At 32.6% G+C, this 15,000-nt stretch overlaps 2 protein-coding genes across 2 annotated transcripts in view; one reads left to right on the top strand and one right to left on the bottom strand.

Moving 5' to 3' along the window:
* The first annotated feature begins 7,753 nt into the window (after positions 1-7,753).
* LOC147472137 (small nuclear ribonucleoprotein G-like) lies at positions 7,754-9,002 on the top strand. The gene is made up of 2 exons (XM_086553708.1): positions 7,754-7,915; positions 8,755-9,002. The coding sequence occupies exons 1-2, from the start codon at positions 7,772-7,774 to the stop codon at positions 8,806-8,808; spliced, it is 198 nt and encodes a 65-aa protein (XP_086409834.1). The 5' UTR covers positions 7,754-7,771; the 3' UTR covers positions 8,809-9,002.
* Positions 9,003-10,383: 1,381 nt separating this feature from the next.
* The window catches only part of SNRPG (small nuclear ribonucleoprotein G), a 4,771-nt gene continuing 154 nt past the window's right edge, over positions 10,384-15,000 (bottom strand). Inside the window, exons 2-4 of the mRNA XM_043033708.2 lie at positions 14,878-15,000; positions 11,473-11,620; positions 10,384-10,631 (exon numbers count right to left, since the gene is read on the bottom strand). The exon at positions 14,878-15,000 is cut by the window's right edge and continues 2 nt beyond it. Coding sequence (XP_042889642.1) covers positions 10,578-10,631; positions 11,473-11,620; positions 14,878-14,909 — 234 coding nt within the window. The 5' untranslated portion in view covers positions 14,910-15,000 and the 3' untranslated portion in view covers positions 10,384-10,577. The remainder of the gene's footprint in view (positions 10,632-11,472; positions 11,621-14,877) is intronic.

Genomic DNA, 15,000 nt, shown 5'->3' on the forward strand with positions numbered 1-15,000 from the left:
TTTTCAGCTATAATTAGGATGCAGAGAAGTAAGGTAAAACAAAAAAGGGAGTAAGATAATGAGAAAGATAAAAAATTTATGATGTTTATCTATAAAATTTGTTGTATACTGCAGAACAATTGTTTTATGTCTACTTTGTTTTTTGTCTTTGTGTATTTTAATTTTATTTTGTGTTCTAAAAATTTTGTGAAACCCTATTTCATTGGAAAATTGTATATAGTTCCCATATTTTTTTTTAGCAGTCTTGTCCATGAACAAGATTTTTTTTATACAAGGAAACATTAAAAATGTTGAGTTCTATATGATAATATTTCTTTGTTAAAATCCCATCCACAAGCCTAGTCCCAAACCTGCTCTTCGCATATAAAAAACTTTAATCAACACAAAAAAAATAAACTTTTACTCTTAATGTTTTCAACAAGAATTGAAAGGCATGATTGCAGGTGTGGAAGCCCTTTTGGGCCAGATGGAATTAGGGTTTAGCATTTTTTATAACTATTTATTCAGAGGGTGGAGTAAAAAAAACAAGTGGTTGCAAAAATTTATTGTGGGGTATGTCTTGGTAATGGAAATAGAGATTATTAGCCTTTCCTAACAACTTATTCCTTAAATAGCTTCTAATGGAAACAAAGTGACTTCTTGCACAAAACATTCAATTGAAGTGATAGATGTCCCCTTGTTAAAAAAGGGAAAAACCATTTAAATTAAGTTTGAATTTAGGGTTTCCCTTTAAATTTGATTGATATTTACTTTCATGAAATTTTTCCGTTTTTTTTATGCATTTTAAAGTCGGGAAAAATAAAACAGGGGAATTTGAATGGAATTTAATTTTTTAGTGAATTTTGTAACAGGGTGTATGGTTTATGTTTTCAGTGAAAAGTTACTATTCTTTATAAAGTCCTTCCCTTTATAATGTTTTTCCCCTTTGTTGAAGATGGAGCATGGGGTATTTGATCAATTCTAAGCGCTTGCAAAAAAATAGTTTTCTAAGAGTTATTATGTAATTTAAAAATTTTAATGATGCAAGGGTTTAATAATTAGGATGTTCATCATTAAAAGGGACAAAGGGAATGAAAAACTTTTTTTTTTTCGTTCTCATCCCCTACTTCTACTATTTGTTTCATGTTCTGCACTAACACATGAAAGTTAACATCCCATTATTTTATTTGTCATAAATAAAATTTTTCCCTCCCTTTCTTTCCTGGTAAGGGGAAAAAACTATTAAGGATTAGGACGTGAAATTGTTGGTGTTCCTAAAATTTTTTTGGGGTTAAAAAGGAATTCGGGGACATAGAAATTTCTTCTATTTTAGGGTCCCCAGCTACATTGCACTCAGGAAACAGGAAATTAAAATAGAAAAAAACAAAGGGTTTAACAAATTAAAAAAATTCTGGAAGCAATACGCAAGGGGCGTCACGGGGGTTTGGGCTAAGGAAAGCTCTGCCTTATTTTTGCAGTTGCCCTTCCTAAACAAACTGCATACATACACCATAATTAGTTTGAATTAATGCATATATTTTTTTTTTTCAAATTAATAACACAGTTTTTTTACAAGAGATAAAATACTGTTAGATAAAACAATATCATTTTTCAGTTTAAATTCAGTTTACTAAAAAAAAATGCACTCCAATTTTATACGATCTATTGTAGATTTCTTCACTTTTTTTTTTTTATATTTTAATGCTTAGGAATTAAATACAATCCCAAAAAAAATCATATAATGAATCTTGTACCTATAAAATTTTACAATGAATCTTACAAATAAAAAAAAAAAAAAAAACGATTTAACTTGGTTTAAGCTCAACCGAGTATACAATACAACTTCGAAACATCAGAAGTCGCGAGTGGAGGCGAAAAAAATCGTGGGAGGAGGTCTTTGGGAAGTGCAACCCCACGGGGTTTGGAAGGGGGGGGGGGGGGCCCCACCCACCCTAGCAAATCATTTTGTAGAAGAATTTCAAGCCCCCCATACAAAAGCCCTCCCTGTTTCGGGAGGGCATTTTTAAACAATGTTTTATCAGGGGAAGGAGATTGCTCAATGCAGGGTTGACTCCCTTGAGTGGGGCGATTGGGCTTTTTCTCCATATGATGGATAAATTTTTTATCTGTACTAAAAAGAGTCCGGGAATAATATAAGTCCTAAAATTTTTCGTTAAACATGCAGGGGAAAATTCAAAAATGTAAAAACAATTATGCAAAAAGCTTTGTCTTCATACTAACGTTTTCTGTATTTTTATGTTTTTTGTTGATGTTTATGGCTTTATTCCCATTTATTTATAAATGAATACTTTGCTAGTGTGCAAATTTTTATAGATTCAGAAGATTAATTCTACGAATGCACGCAGAAAAAAGGGAAATTAATTCATAAATTTTTCCATTTTTCTAGCTACAAAAAAAAAAAAAAATTCAGAAACCTACTTCATTATTGATGTAAAACAGTAGTAAATATTGCAAGGGGTCTTTTGTATTTTTCAATTTTAAAAGTTTAAAAATACATACTTAACATCCTCTCCTGACACATTACTTTTAAAACTGGGGCCCTAATTTAATGGTAGGGAGTAATTTTTTAAAGAGAATACAAACTACCATCATAAAAAGATGGTTGTCAAAAAAATTTTAAAACGCCACCCCCTAGTGATCCAGGGAAAAATTCACTTGCTTACAAAATCTATCACAAGCCCACTCTCCCTTGATGTAAGAATGGTTCAAGCGAAATTATTATTTTACATCGGGAATAAGGTTATATACAATCCCTCAGACCCCGGGTTCACATACAAATGTTACCATTCATGATATTGTGGACCCAAAAAATAGTCTAAAAAATCAGGCCATAGAAAACTAACTGGAACAGGTCCAAACTAAGTCCCAATGATCAAGGCTCAAGCGAGTTTTTGGCATTCATTTCTTCAAAAAATTCATGGCGGGACGGTTTTCAAGGCTCGTATTTAAACCCCCATTTCCTGTGTAGGGGCGTCAACTCATTTATTCAGCGTGGTTTGGTTTCAAAAACCTTCGAAAGCGAACCGATGGCCTGAGATAAAATGACCGTTTACAGTTATTTATATATTTAAATTTTACTTAATATAGGGAAAATTTTTTGATGATGCAGGTGGGTTATTCGAGGGAGATGCCATGGAAAAATATAAAACCGCTTTTTTGTTAAGCGGTATTCAAACGCGAATATATCATGTGTCTGCAAAGAATGCATTCTTTGGTTTCGTATAATTCCCCGAAAGGGATTTAAAGAACGTGCGAAAGTTTCTTCAGACTTTAAGATTTGTCAAAAAATCCCCTAGTTACATTCAAGTCGATCAATATCTCTTTCTATGAAGCTTTAGGCGGCAGGGGGAAAGATTTATAGCCGTGACCGCTCCTGTACAAATTTTCAATTTTTTTCTTCTTTCGTTTAAAAATAATAGTCCGTCGTGGGCCGCGCATAACGTTTTTTTATTTCATAAAGGGGGAGGGAGAAAGCTGTGTTTAGGGGTGAAAATATATATATAATATATATATATATTTATACATATACATATATATAAAATATAACATATAATATATATGTATATATAATAATAATGTATATATAATTTTATGTATAATATATATATATATATAAATATTATTTTATATATAATTTTTTATTTAAGTATATACATAATAATATATATATATATTAATATATATATATAATATATATTTTTTATTTATATATACATGCTTAATACACATACACACACCCCACACACACCCACACACCAACACACCCAACAGTTATATATTTTTAAAATATAATATTTATATTTTTTAATATATAATATTATAATATATAATTATATATATATAGGTATATATAATTATATATAGAACATGATACATACATACATACATACATACACACCACCACAACATATATATATATATTTATAATTATATATATTAATATATATATAAAATATATTTTATAATATATAATATATTATACATGCATACATGCATAACATGCACAACACACCCACACACACACTATACATTATTATAAATATATATATATATATATATATATTTTATATATATTATATATATAGAGAGAGAGAGAGAGAAAGGAGAGAGATAGGAGGAGAGAGAAGAGAGAGAGAGAGAGGGGAGAGAGAGAGAGAGAGAGAGATACATACATACATACATACATATATATATATATATATATATTATAATATATATATATATATATATATATACATATTATATACATTAATTTCATTCACCTGTGTGTGTGTGTGTGTGTGTGTGTGTGTGTGTGTGTGTGTGTGTGTGTGTGTGTGTGTGTGTGTGGGTGTGTGTGTGTGTGGGGGGGTGTGTGTGTGTGGGGTTGGGGGTGTGTGTGTGTGTGTGTGTGTGTGTGTGTGTGTGTGTGTGTGTGTGTGTTTTGTGTGTGTTGTGTGTGGGGGGGTGTGGGTGGGGGTGTGTGTGTGTGTGTGTGTGTGTGTGTGTAGGTGTGTGTGTAAACAAAAGAGTATCACATATCCTTATAATAATAAGATTTGGATCCCCATCACAAATGGGCCCCGCGAATTTGGTATTCCAAGGGGTTCAGTTCAGTTCAGAGAGATTTACGAAGCCAAAGGATGGGCTCAAAACGTTTGAAGACTCCCACTCTGGGGGGGAGAGTCTTCATATATTTAGACATTTTATACAATTAGAGTAAACGGGAAAAAAAGAGATAAATAATAAAGGATAAATTAAAAGAAGTTATATGAACTATAAAAAACAGTTTTGGAGGAAATTGATATTATCGTGCGCGTGTCTTTGTGTTTTACTTGACGTAAATTTTTATTGACCCTCGAATCCGGTTTCTTAAAAGCGTTTTGATAAGAAAGGTTGCTTTCGAAACCCGTAAAGTATTAAATTTTTGAATAAAAAATATCAAATTATTATTTGAATATTGAAATTTCTTCCATATATTTTGAATTTCTCTTATATGTCAAATTACTTCTCTTTTTAAAAACCCCTTTCCTAAACAACAAACCCGCATCACGCCCGAACCCAAAGAGTGTGAGACTTTGAAATTTTTCCACCTAAAACAAGCAATCATTATGAGCAAAGGGACATCCACCAGAGTTGAAAAAAGTGGGGTATAGATGTCCACAATATTTTAAAGTTCAATTTTAGTAAAGTTGTGAGGATAAGCAAGAAAAGTGTCTCGGCTTCACCATGGTGTACCGGTTTTTATGCTTGAAATTTTAGTTGGCGACATTCGGAAATGGGAGATTGAGTATTCAGAGTATTTTTTCTTTCATTTAATATCTAGAGTACACCTGTATTGGCTTTGAATTGTAGATCGGTATACTCATAGTAATATTTAGTGCCCTAAATATTTTGAAGACCTCTGAAGTGGTTTTTGATTGTTGGTAATGATATGAGCAACCTTAGATTAAACGCTATGAATATTGGGATGATATGGCAAGAAGTGAGTTATAATGCATTTTTAGCAAAGGGAATTTAAAAATATGAATTGTGTGTAAAAAAAAAGCAAAATTGGATTTTTTATTTTTTTCCCTAGATATTTGTATGTCATTCTTTATATTAATTCCGGGAAAACGTCAGAAACACTTGCTGTTGTTGACATGGGACCGAGTATTTTTTGGGGGCCCTTTTGGAATGCACTTAATCTATGGTATAATGGTTTTATGGTAAATTTCTGATAACGCCACAGTACTAAATTTTCACAAAAAAGTATTGAGGATTCCTCTCAACCTCCACCTTTCTATATAGTGGAGATAATGTGCGCTTTACCCCTGGCCCTGCAATTTGGGTCCTGATAGTAAGGGAGGGCATGAAGTAGATCAGGAAATTGCGAGGTAAAAAAAAGAACTCGGCCATTAAATTTTGTTAATTGCTAGATCTTAACCCAATTACCTATCCACCTTGCCCAGTTTTGAAATCAGCCTTTAGGGGGTAAACCCCTGTGGGCCCTCCCTATTCAAGGAACTTCATGATACTTTGATATTTTAATTAGCTCTGTAGATGAAAATGCTGTTACCCACCCAAATAAAACCCCGACACACACTGATGAAGACAGCAACTGAGACTTTGTCCCCCATAGTCCTCAGAATAGGAAAAAATAGGAACGATAAAGACATGACCCCCTCAATAGAGGGCACTCTATAATTATACTGTAAACAAAGGGGAATATTGCACTCTATCGAGAGAAATAACTGTATGCAGGTAATTCATTGGGGTTTCCAGTCCACAGCTTTCAGTAGCCATAAATCATTGACACAACCCAGTTTGTTTTTCCCGGGTGAGGATGGTGGTCATAAAGGTATTTGCCAGGTATTTTTGCACGAAGTGCCCTGAAGGGGGGGGGCAAAGCCCCCCTTTGGCTAGGGCTAACTTCAAAACTAGGCAAAGTTAGGTAGGTAATTGGGCTAAGATTTTGCATACGAAATATACCCCGAAGTATCATGAGGTAGCACGAAGTGCGTTATCCCATTCACGCCGAGACGTATTTTCGCCTACTGTTAATGCCAGGAAGATAACAAGCGCACGACGCTTCATACCAGGGTGTTTTCTCGCTACGCAGGGCTGCGCTGATCCTCTCAGTAATGCATCGTTATTTGGAAAATTTACCAATAACACAAAAGTGGTATTGATGGATTCCTCTCAACCTCTACAAAGTGCCTTAAAAAAGGGGGAGTCCAGGGGGGAGGCAAAGCTCCCCCTTAGCTAGGGCTAACTTCAAAACTTGGAAAAGTTAGGTAGGTAATTGGGTTAGGTTTTGCATACTAAATATGCCCAGAACCATATTTTACCTGCAATTTCCCTGATCTACTTCATGCCCTCTCCTACTATTGGGACCCAGACTGTGGGGCATAGGGGCGGAATCGTGGGTAAAGTCAACTATATATGAATGATACAGAGTGAGAGGAATTCATCAACACCACTTTTGTGGTATTTAGTAACATGACACTTCGGAAAATTTCCAAAGCTTGTTTCCATAGCTATGCCGGAAACTTGTTCATAGAAGAAAAATGTCTATCAGTTCCATGATCTGGTTACTTTATACTATATATTCAGTCATTTAAAAGGGTCATATCTCAGACCACAGAGTATGGCAAGTGCACACCTGAGATATTCTTCCAAAAATTCTATTGCGTACTAGCATTTAGGTGATACCTATGATTCGTGTAGTGATAGTTAGACTTAGGGTTACTTTACATTCAACTTCAACTTTGTCATTTAACTCTGCAAAAAAGATTATACATATAAAATATAGAGGAATATTTTCACCAAACTAGAAATGTATCTGGCAGTTTGCCAAGTAGTCGTTGGTTTTTCTCATATTTCTTTTGATGTATAGGATATGACATGGTTTTTATGGGGAAATAACTGTTGCATACAATGATAGATCAATCGTCATGTTGATGAAAGTAGATGTAACATGAAACATGTGACAACATTGTTTGGTTCATTACATGGATGATACTTTTGAAAAATGGTTCACATAATGTAGTTTTGTTTAAAGATACTGTTTATTCAGTATAATCATAAGCACATGACAGTGTCACAAGGAAGATTTATATTTGTCGTCACATTAGTTGGTGTTTTTACACTTATTACTGTTAACTATTTCCTCCTCTTGAAGGTCTTAATGCTATTTATTGTGCTAGTTTTTTCTTTCTTTTCTTTTCTTTTTGTTATTATTGATGTCATTCTTAATTGTAGATACTATTAGTGTCATCATCATTGGTAATTACACTTCTCTTTCAGGTACATGGACAAGCGAGTCATGACCAAGCTGAATGGCGGGCGCGTTGTCGAGGGCACCCTAAGAGGCTTTGACCCCTTCATGAACCTTGTGGTGGATGATGGGGTGGAAGTGCGTAGGAGTGGGGATCGTGTCAGGGTTGGCTTTGTGGTGAGTACTTTTTTCTTTTTTTATATGGATATATTGATAGAGAGAAATAAGTTGGCAATTTGCCTATACTACTGTCAAAACATTACAGTGACACTACTTTTTTTGTTAGAACCTCAACCAAAATTCCAATATGCCAGATATTTGCTCTGCACATCATCATGATAGGAAAACTAAATAAAGGAGGGAAAATGATTGCAGTCTAATTTATGATGATTATTTTATTTTTACCTTGTTTATTAGAGAGACTGTTTTTTAAAGGATAATCCTTGTTATTAATTCCTAAAATTTGTGCTATCACAATTGATGACAAAGACTTTTATTTAAACAGTATATTTCTTTTCACTGCCTGTTATGTGTATAGCAACCCTATAATTTTTATATGAATGTTTCTGGTCAATGTATTAGCTTTAGGAATGAGGATTAGTTGGAAGTTGTATGTCATACTTGCCTTGGGTGATTGAGTAGGGCTGAAACAGCTTGTGGTTGGTTAAAAGGTCATTTCCAGAAATTAGTTATTCATGGAAGCAAAATCATGCAGGAGAGTGAGTTCAATGTCAACTGTTATTGCATATAAGAATGATAAATAAACAATAGTATTTATCATAACTATCTTTTTTTTATCTTCTTCTTAGTGGCTTAATGTAGAATGTGAAAATGTGTTTTCTATTGTGCAGGTCATTTATTACAAAGAATTTGGTCTCCTTATGTAATAAAATATATGTGATTGTATTTCTTGACACTAAAATCAAAGTGCATGTATTCTCTGTCTTGCAGTTCATTTATTAGAAAGCTGTACTTTTTGTATACAATTTCAATGAAAAAATCTTTCTATCTTTCAGGTCATCCGAGGCAGTAGCATCATCATGCTTGAGGCACTAGATCGGATATCATAGTGCCAGTCTCAAATGTAATTAAGCTTTAAGTTAGAATTTTAGAAAGATGTAATTCTGCTTTTGGTTTGAATGGAAGTAACCTTTCTTATCTGTGAGGAATTGTTTGAGTTCTATGAGAAATTTTCAGATTTTGTTTCTTCAAATTTCTGGAATTACTTTGTGAATGTGTTTTCAATAAAGAATGATGATTTGTAGATTTTTGTTTTATTTTTCATATTAACCCACACAGGACAGGTGGTACAGCATGTGTACCGCGCATTCAAAAGCCCAGTATATATATATATTATTATATATATATTATATATATATAATATATATATATATATATATATAATTATATATATAATATATATATATAATATATATATATATATATATATTATATATATATATATATATATAATATATAATATATATATAAAAATTTTATATATATATATATATATATATATATATAATATATATATATATATATATAATATATATATATATATTATATATATATAATATATAATATATATATATATATAATATATATATATATATAAATAATATATATATCACTAATAGAATTACTATATATCTATATGTTAATAAAATATAAATATATATATATATATATATATATATATATATATATATATATATATATTATATATATATATATAATATATATATATATATTATATATATATATATATATATATATATATATATATTTAAGATATATATATAATATATATATATATATATATATATATATATATATATATATATATATATATATATATATAATATATATATATATATTATATTATATATATATAATATATATATATTTTATATATATATATATATATATATATATATATATTTATATAATATATATATATCACTTCATATATATTAATATATATATATATATAGTATATATATATATATATATATATATATATATATATATATATATATATTTATATTTATTTATATATGTGTATATATATTCATGTATAAGGACTGTTTCCCTCTCCCTAGTATTATGTTTATTATGACATCTACATAGGTTTAAAAAAAGTGGATTTAAAGTCTATAGTACAATCCTCAATTTTGTTGTAAGTTTGAAAATAATGCCCAAAAATTAAGATTGTCCAAGCTCTACTTTGGTAGATGGTGTCTGTGTCTGGAAGGGAGTAGTCACATCAAAATGTTCAATGAATAAGTCGGATGTGCACCTCTAACTGGTATATTAGCCAAACCTAGTTCTTAATTCTCATATTTTAACCCATTAACCGTGCCAGACAATGTAAACCAGCCTTACTACTGCACAAATATTTATTTAAAACTGCAACCAATGGGTTAAAGGTATGCTTATAAAATCCATATCATATGTAAAGATGCATATACAGGTACCTCATACAACTATAAAACACTAAATACTTATTACTGTGTTGCACTTACTAAATAATACATTATGGTAAAAAATCACTGCTTATTTCCATGAATAAGCAGGACTTATTAAAGAATTTCTAGAACAGTAATAATGGCAACTTTAATATGAAAAATAAAACAAAAATCTACAAATCATCATTCTTTATTGAAAACACATTCACAAAGTAATTCCAGAAATTTGAAGAAACAAAATCTGAAAATTTCTTATAGAACTCAAACAATTCCTCACAGATAAGAAAGGTTACTTCCATTCAAACCAAAAGCAGAATCACATCTTTCTAAAATTCTAACTTAAAGCTTAATTATATTTGAGACTGGCACTATGATATCCGATCTAGTGCCTCAAGCATGATGATGCTACTGCCTCGGATGACCTGAAAGATAGAAAGATTTTTTCATTGAAATTGTATACAAAAAGTACAGCTTTCTAATAAATGAACTGCAAGACAGAGAATACATGCACTTTGATTTTAGTGTCAAGAAATACAATCACATATATTTTATTACATAAGGAGATCAAATTCTTTGTAATAAATGACCTGCACAATAGAAAACACATTTTCACATTCTACATTAAGCCACTAAGAAGAAGAAAAAAAAAGATAGTTATGATAAATACTATTGTTTATTTATCATTCTTATATGCAATAACAGTTGACATTGAACTCACTCTCCTGCATGATTTTGCTTCCATGAATAACTAATTTCTGGAAATGACCTTTTAACCAACCACAAGCTGTTTCAGCCCTACTCAATCACCCAAGGCAAGTATGACATACAACTTCCAACTAATCCTCATTCCTAAAGCTAATACATTGACCAGAAACATTCATATAAAAATTATAGGGTTGCTATACACATAACAGGCAGTGAAAAGAAATATACTGTGTAAATAAAAGTCTTTGTCATCAATTGTGATAGCACAAATTTTAGGAATTAATAACATGGATTATCCTTTAAAAAACAGTCTCTCTAATAAACAAGGTAAAAATAAAATAACAATCATCATAAATTAGACTGCAATCATTTTCTCTCCTTTATTTAGTTTTCCTATCATGATGATGTGCAGAGCAAATATCTGGCATATTGGAATTTTGGTTGAGGTTCTAACAAAAAAAGTAGTGTCACTGTAATGTTTTGACAGTAGTATAGGCAAATTGCCAACTTATTTCTCTCTATCAATATATCCATATAAAAAAAGAAAAAAGTACTCACCACAAAGCCAACCCTGACACGATCCCCACTCCTACGCACTTCCACCCCATCATCCACCACAAGGTTCATGAAGGGGTCAAAGCCTCTTAGGGTGCCCTCGACAACGCGCCCGCCATTCAGCTTGGTCATGACGCGCTTGTCCATGTACCTGAAAGAGAAGTGTAATTACCAATGATGATGACACTAATAGTATCTACAATTAAGAATGACATCAATAATAACAAAAAGAAAGAAAAAAAAGAAAAACTAGCACAATAAATAGCATTAAGACCTTCAAGAGGAGGAAATAGTTAACAGTAGTAAGTGTAAAAACACCAACTAATGTGACGACAAATATAAATCTTCCTTGTGACACTGTCATGTGCTTATGATTATTTTTGCAGAGTTAAATGACAAAGTTTAAGTTGAATGTAAAGTAACCCTAAGTCTAACTATCACTACACGAATCATAGGTATCACCTAAATGCTAGTACGCAATAGAATTTTTGGAAGAATATCTCAGGTGTGCACTTGCCATACTCTGTGGTCTGAGATATGACCCTTTTAAATGACTGAATATATAGTACAAAGTAACCAGATCATGGAACTGATAGACATTTTTCTTCTATGAACAAGTTTCCGGCATAGCTATGGAAACAAGCTTTGGAAATTTTCCGAATAGTGTCACGTTACTAAATACCACAAAAGTGGTGTTGATGGATTCCTCTCACTCTGTATCATTCATATATAGTTGACTTTACCCACGATTCCGCCCCTATGCCCCACAGTCTGGGTCCCAATAGTAGGAGAGGGCATGAAGTAGATCAGGGAAATTGCAGGGTAAAATATGATTTCTGGGCATATTTAGTATGCAAAACCTAACCCAATTACCTACCTAACTTTTCCAAGTTTTGAAGTTAGCCCTAGCTAAGGGGGAGCTTTGCCTCCCCCCCTGGACTCCCCCTTTTTTAATGCACTTTGTAGAGGTTGAGAGGAATCCATCAATACCACTTTTGTGTTATTGGTAAATTTTCCAAATAACGATGCATTACTAAATACCACAAGAGTGGTATCGATGGATTCCTTTCAACCTCTACTAATCATATATAGTGGAGATAATGCGCAATTTCTCCCCCTGGACCCCACAATCTGAGTCCCCCTTTTTTAACCCATTTGCGCTGGTTGGCGTGCTATCACGGGGTCGAAAAATATCCCCAGATCTGGGTGATGCCCTGAGACGTTGTGCATTTTTCTGCAATGGAGTCCTCGGTGAGGACAATATGATGGACTTGGCTGAAATATAATCAGATACTAATTTGTTCTCAATAGTTTCATTTTACATAATTTCTTAGACGCTGTTACTTTAGTTTAAGTGTTTGAATGCCATAAAATGTGATATAACGTAAAAAAAATTACATTACAGAAAACTACATCATATTGATGACATCATGGTAATTTCGCTTCTGTTGAAAAAAATAAAATTATAAAAAATATTGTTCTTGTAAACACAACTGGGGCCAAAAATTTGAATAAATAAAGTAAAAAACTTCATTAATATCTACTTCTAAAGTTTTGTTTACCTATGATATACTGTATGTTCATGTCACGGGGTACATGTACATACTCCTATGTACCGTTCATTTGTATTCATATAAAAAGAAAAAAAAAAAAAAAGGTGAAAAAATGAAAGGAAAAAAAGAAAATGCGTATTGAATGCTTTTTTTTTGGCCCCACTATGAGATTGCTTTGTGTTTCCTTTGGTATTTACACATCAAATATAACTAAAAAGGCAAAAGTTCAATGTTTTTAAAAACTAAAATAACATTTTGACTAACATGTTTTTTCGGACCTAAAATAACTCTCTGACATGGCAATTTGACATGTGTACTTTTACATTGTAGACGCATTCATGAAAACCATAAGAATAGAGTGGGTAAAAAACACTCTGAGAGGATCAGCGCAGCCCTGCGTAGCGAGAAAACACCCTGGTATGAAGTGTCGTGCGCTTGTTATCTTCCCGGCATTAGCAGTAGGCGAAAATACGTCTCGGTGTGAATGGGATAATGCACTTCGTGCTACCTCATGATACTTCGGGGTATATTTCGTATGCAAAATCATAGCCCAATTACCTACCTAACTTTGCCTAGTTTTCAAGTTAGCCCTAGCCAAAGGGGGGCTTTGCCCCCCCTATTCAGGGCACTTCGTGCAACATACCTTGTGCAAAATACCTTGATGACCACCATCCTCAGCCAGAAATTCAAACATGGTTGTGTTAATGTATTTATGGCTACTGACAAGCTGTGGACTGGAAACCCTCAATGAATTACCTGCATACAGTTATGTTCTCTCGATAGATGATGCAATATTCCCCTTTGTTTACAGTATAATTATAGAGTGCCCTCTATTGAGTGGTCATGTCATTATCGTTCCTAGTTTCCTATCCTGAGGATTATAGGGGACAAAGTCTCAGTTGCTGTCATCATGCAGTGTGTGTCAGGGTTATTTGTGGTGGGTAACAGCATTTTCATCTACAGAGCTAATTACATATCATAAGTATCATGAAGTTCCTTGAATAGGGGAGGTCCACAGGGGGTTTAGCCCCCTAAAGGCTGATTTCAAAACTAGGCAAGGTGAGATAGGTAATTGGGTTAAGATCTAGCATACGAAATATGGCCGGAGTTCATATTTTACCTGGCAATTTCCCTGATCTACTTCATGCCCTCCCTTACTATCAGGACCCAAATTGCAGGGTCCAGGGGTGAAAGCGCACATTATCTCCACTATATATGAATAGTGGAGGTTGAGAGGAATCATTCAATACCATTTTTGTGATATTTAGTACTGTGGCGTTATTCAGAAAATTTGCCATAAAACCATTATACCATAGATTAAGTGCATTCAAAATGTCCCCAAAAAAATACTCGGTGCCATGTCAACAACAGCAAGTGTTTTCTGACGTTTTACCGGAAATAATATCAAGAGATGACATACAAATATCTATGGAAAAATAAAAAATCCTAATTGCTATTTTACACACAATTCATATTCTTATTGCCTTGCTATTAATGCTATTATAACTCACTTCTTGCCATATCATACCAATATTCATAGCGTTTAATCTAAGGTTGCTCATATTATTACCAACAATCAGGAAAACCACTTCAGAGGTCTTCTAAATATTTACGGCACTAAATATTACTATGAGTATACCGATCTACAATTCGAAGCCGATACAGGTGTACTCTAGATATTTAATGAAAGAAAAAATACTCTGAATACATCAATCTACAATTTTCCGAATGTCGCCAACTGAAATCAAGCCATAATACCGGTACACACATGGTGAAGCCGAGACACTTTTCTTGCTTATCCTCAACAACTTCAGCTAAAATTGAACTTTCAATATTGTGGACACTCTATACTCACTTCTTCAACTCTGGTGGATGTGCCTTGCTCATAATGAATGCTTGTTTTAGGTGAAAATTTCAAAAGTCTCACACTCTTCAGGTTTCTGGCGTGATGCGGGCTTGTTGCTCTTAGGTAAGGGTT

This window comes from Penaeus japonicus, unplaced genomic scaffold (genome assembly GCF_977035675.1).
Source record: "Penaeus japonicus unplaced genomic scaffold, GWHDUDI00000001_assembly GWHDUDI00000003, whole genome shotgun sequence".
In the NCBI taxonomy this organism is placed as follows: Eukaryota; Metazoa; Arthropoda; class Malacostraca; order Decapoda; family Penaeidae; genus Penaeus; species Penaeus japonicus.

Excerpts from the sequence above, each read along its gene's own strand:
- LOC147472137 (XM_086553708.1), top strand. The coding sequence starts at position 7,772 with ATGGACAAGCGAGTCATGACCAAGCTGAATGGCGGGCGCGTTGTCGAG. Across the intron at positions 7,916-8,754 it reads GTGTCAGGGTTGGCTTTGTG|GTCATCCGAGGCAGTAGCAT; the intron begins GTGAGTACTTTT and ends TCTATCTTTCAG.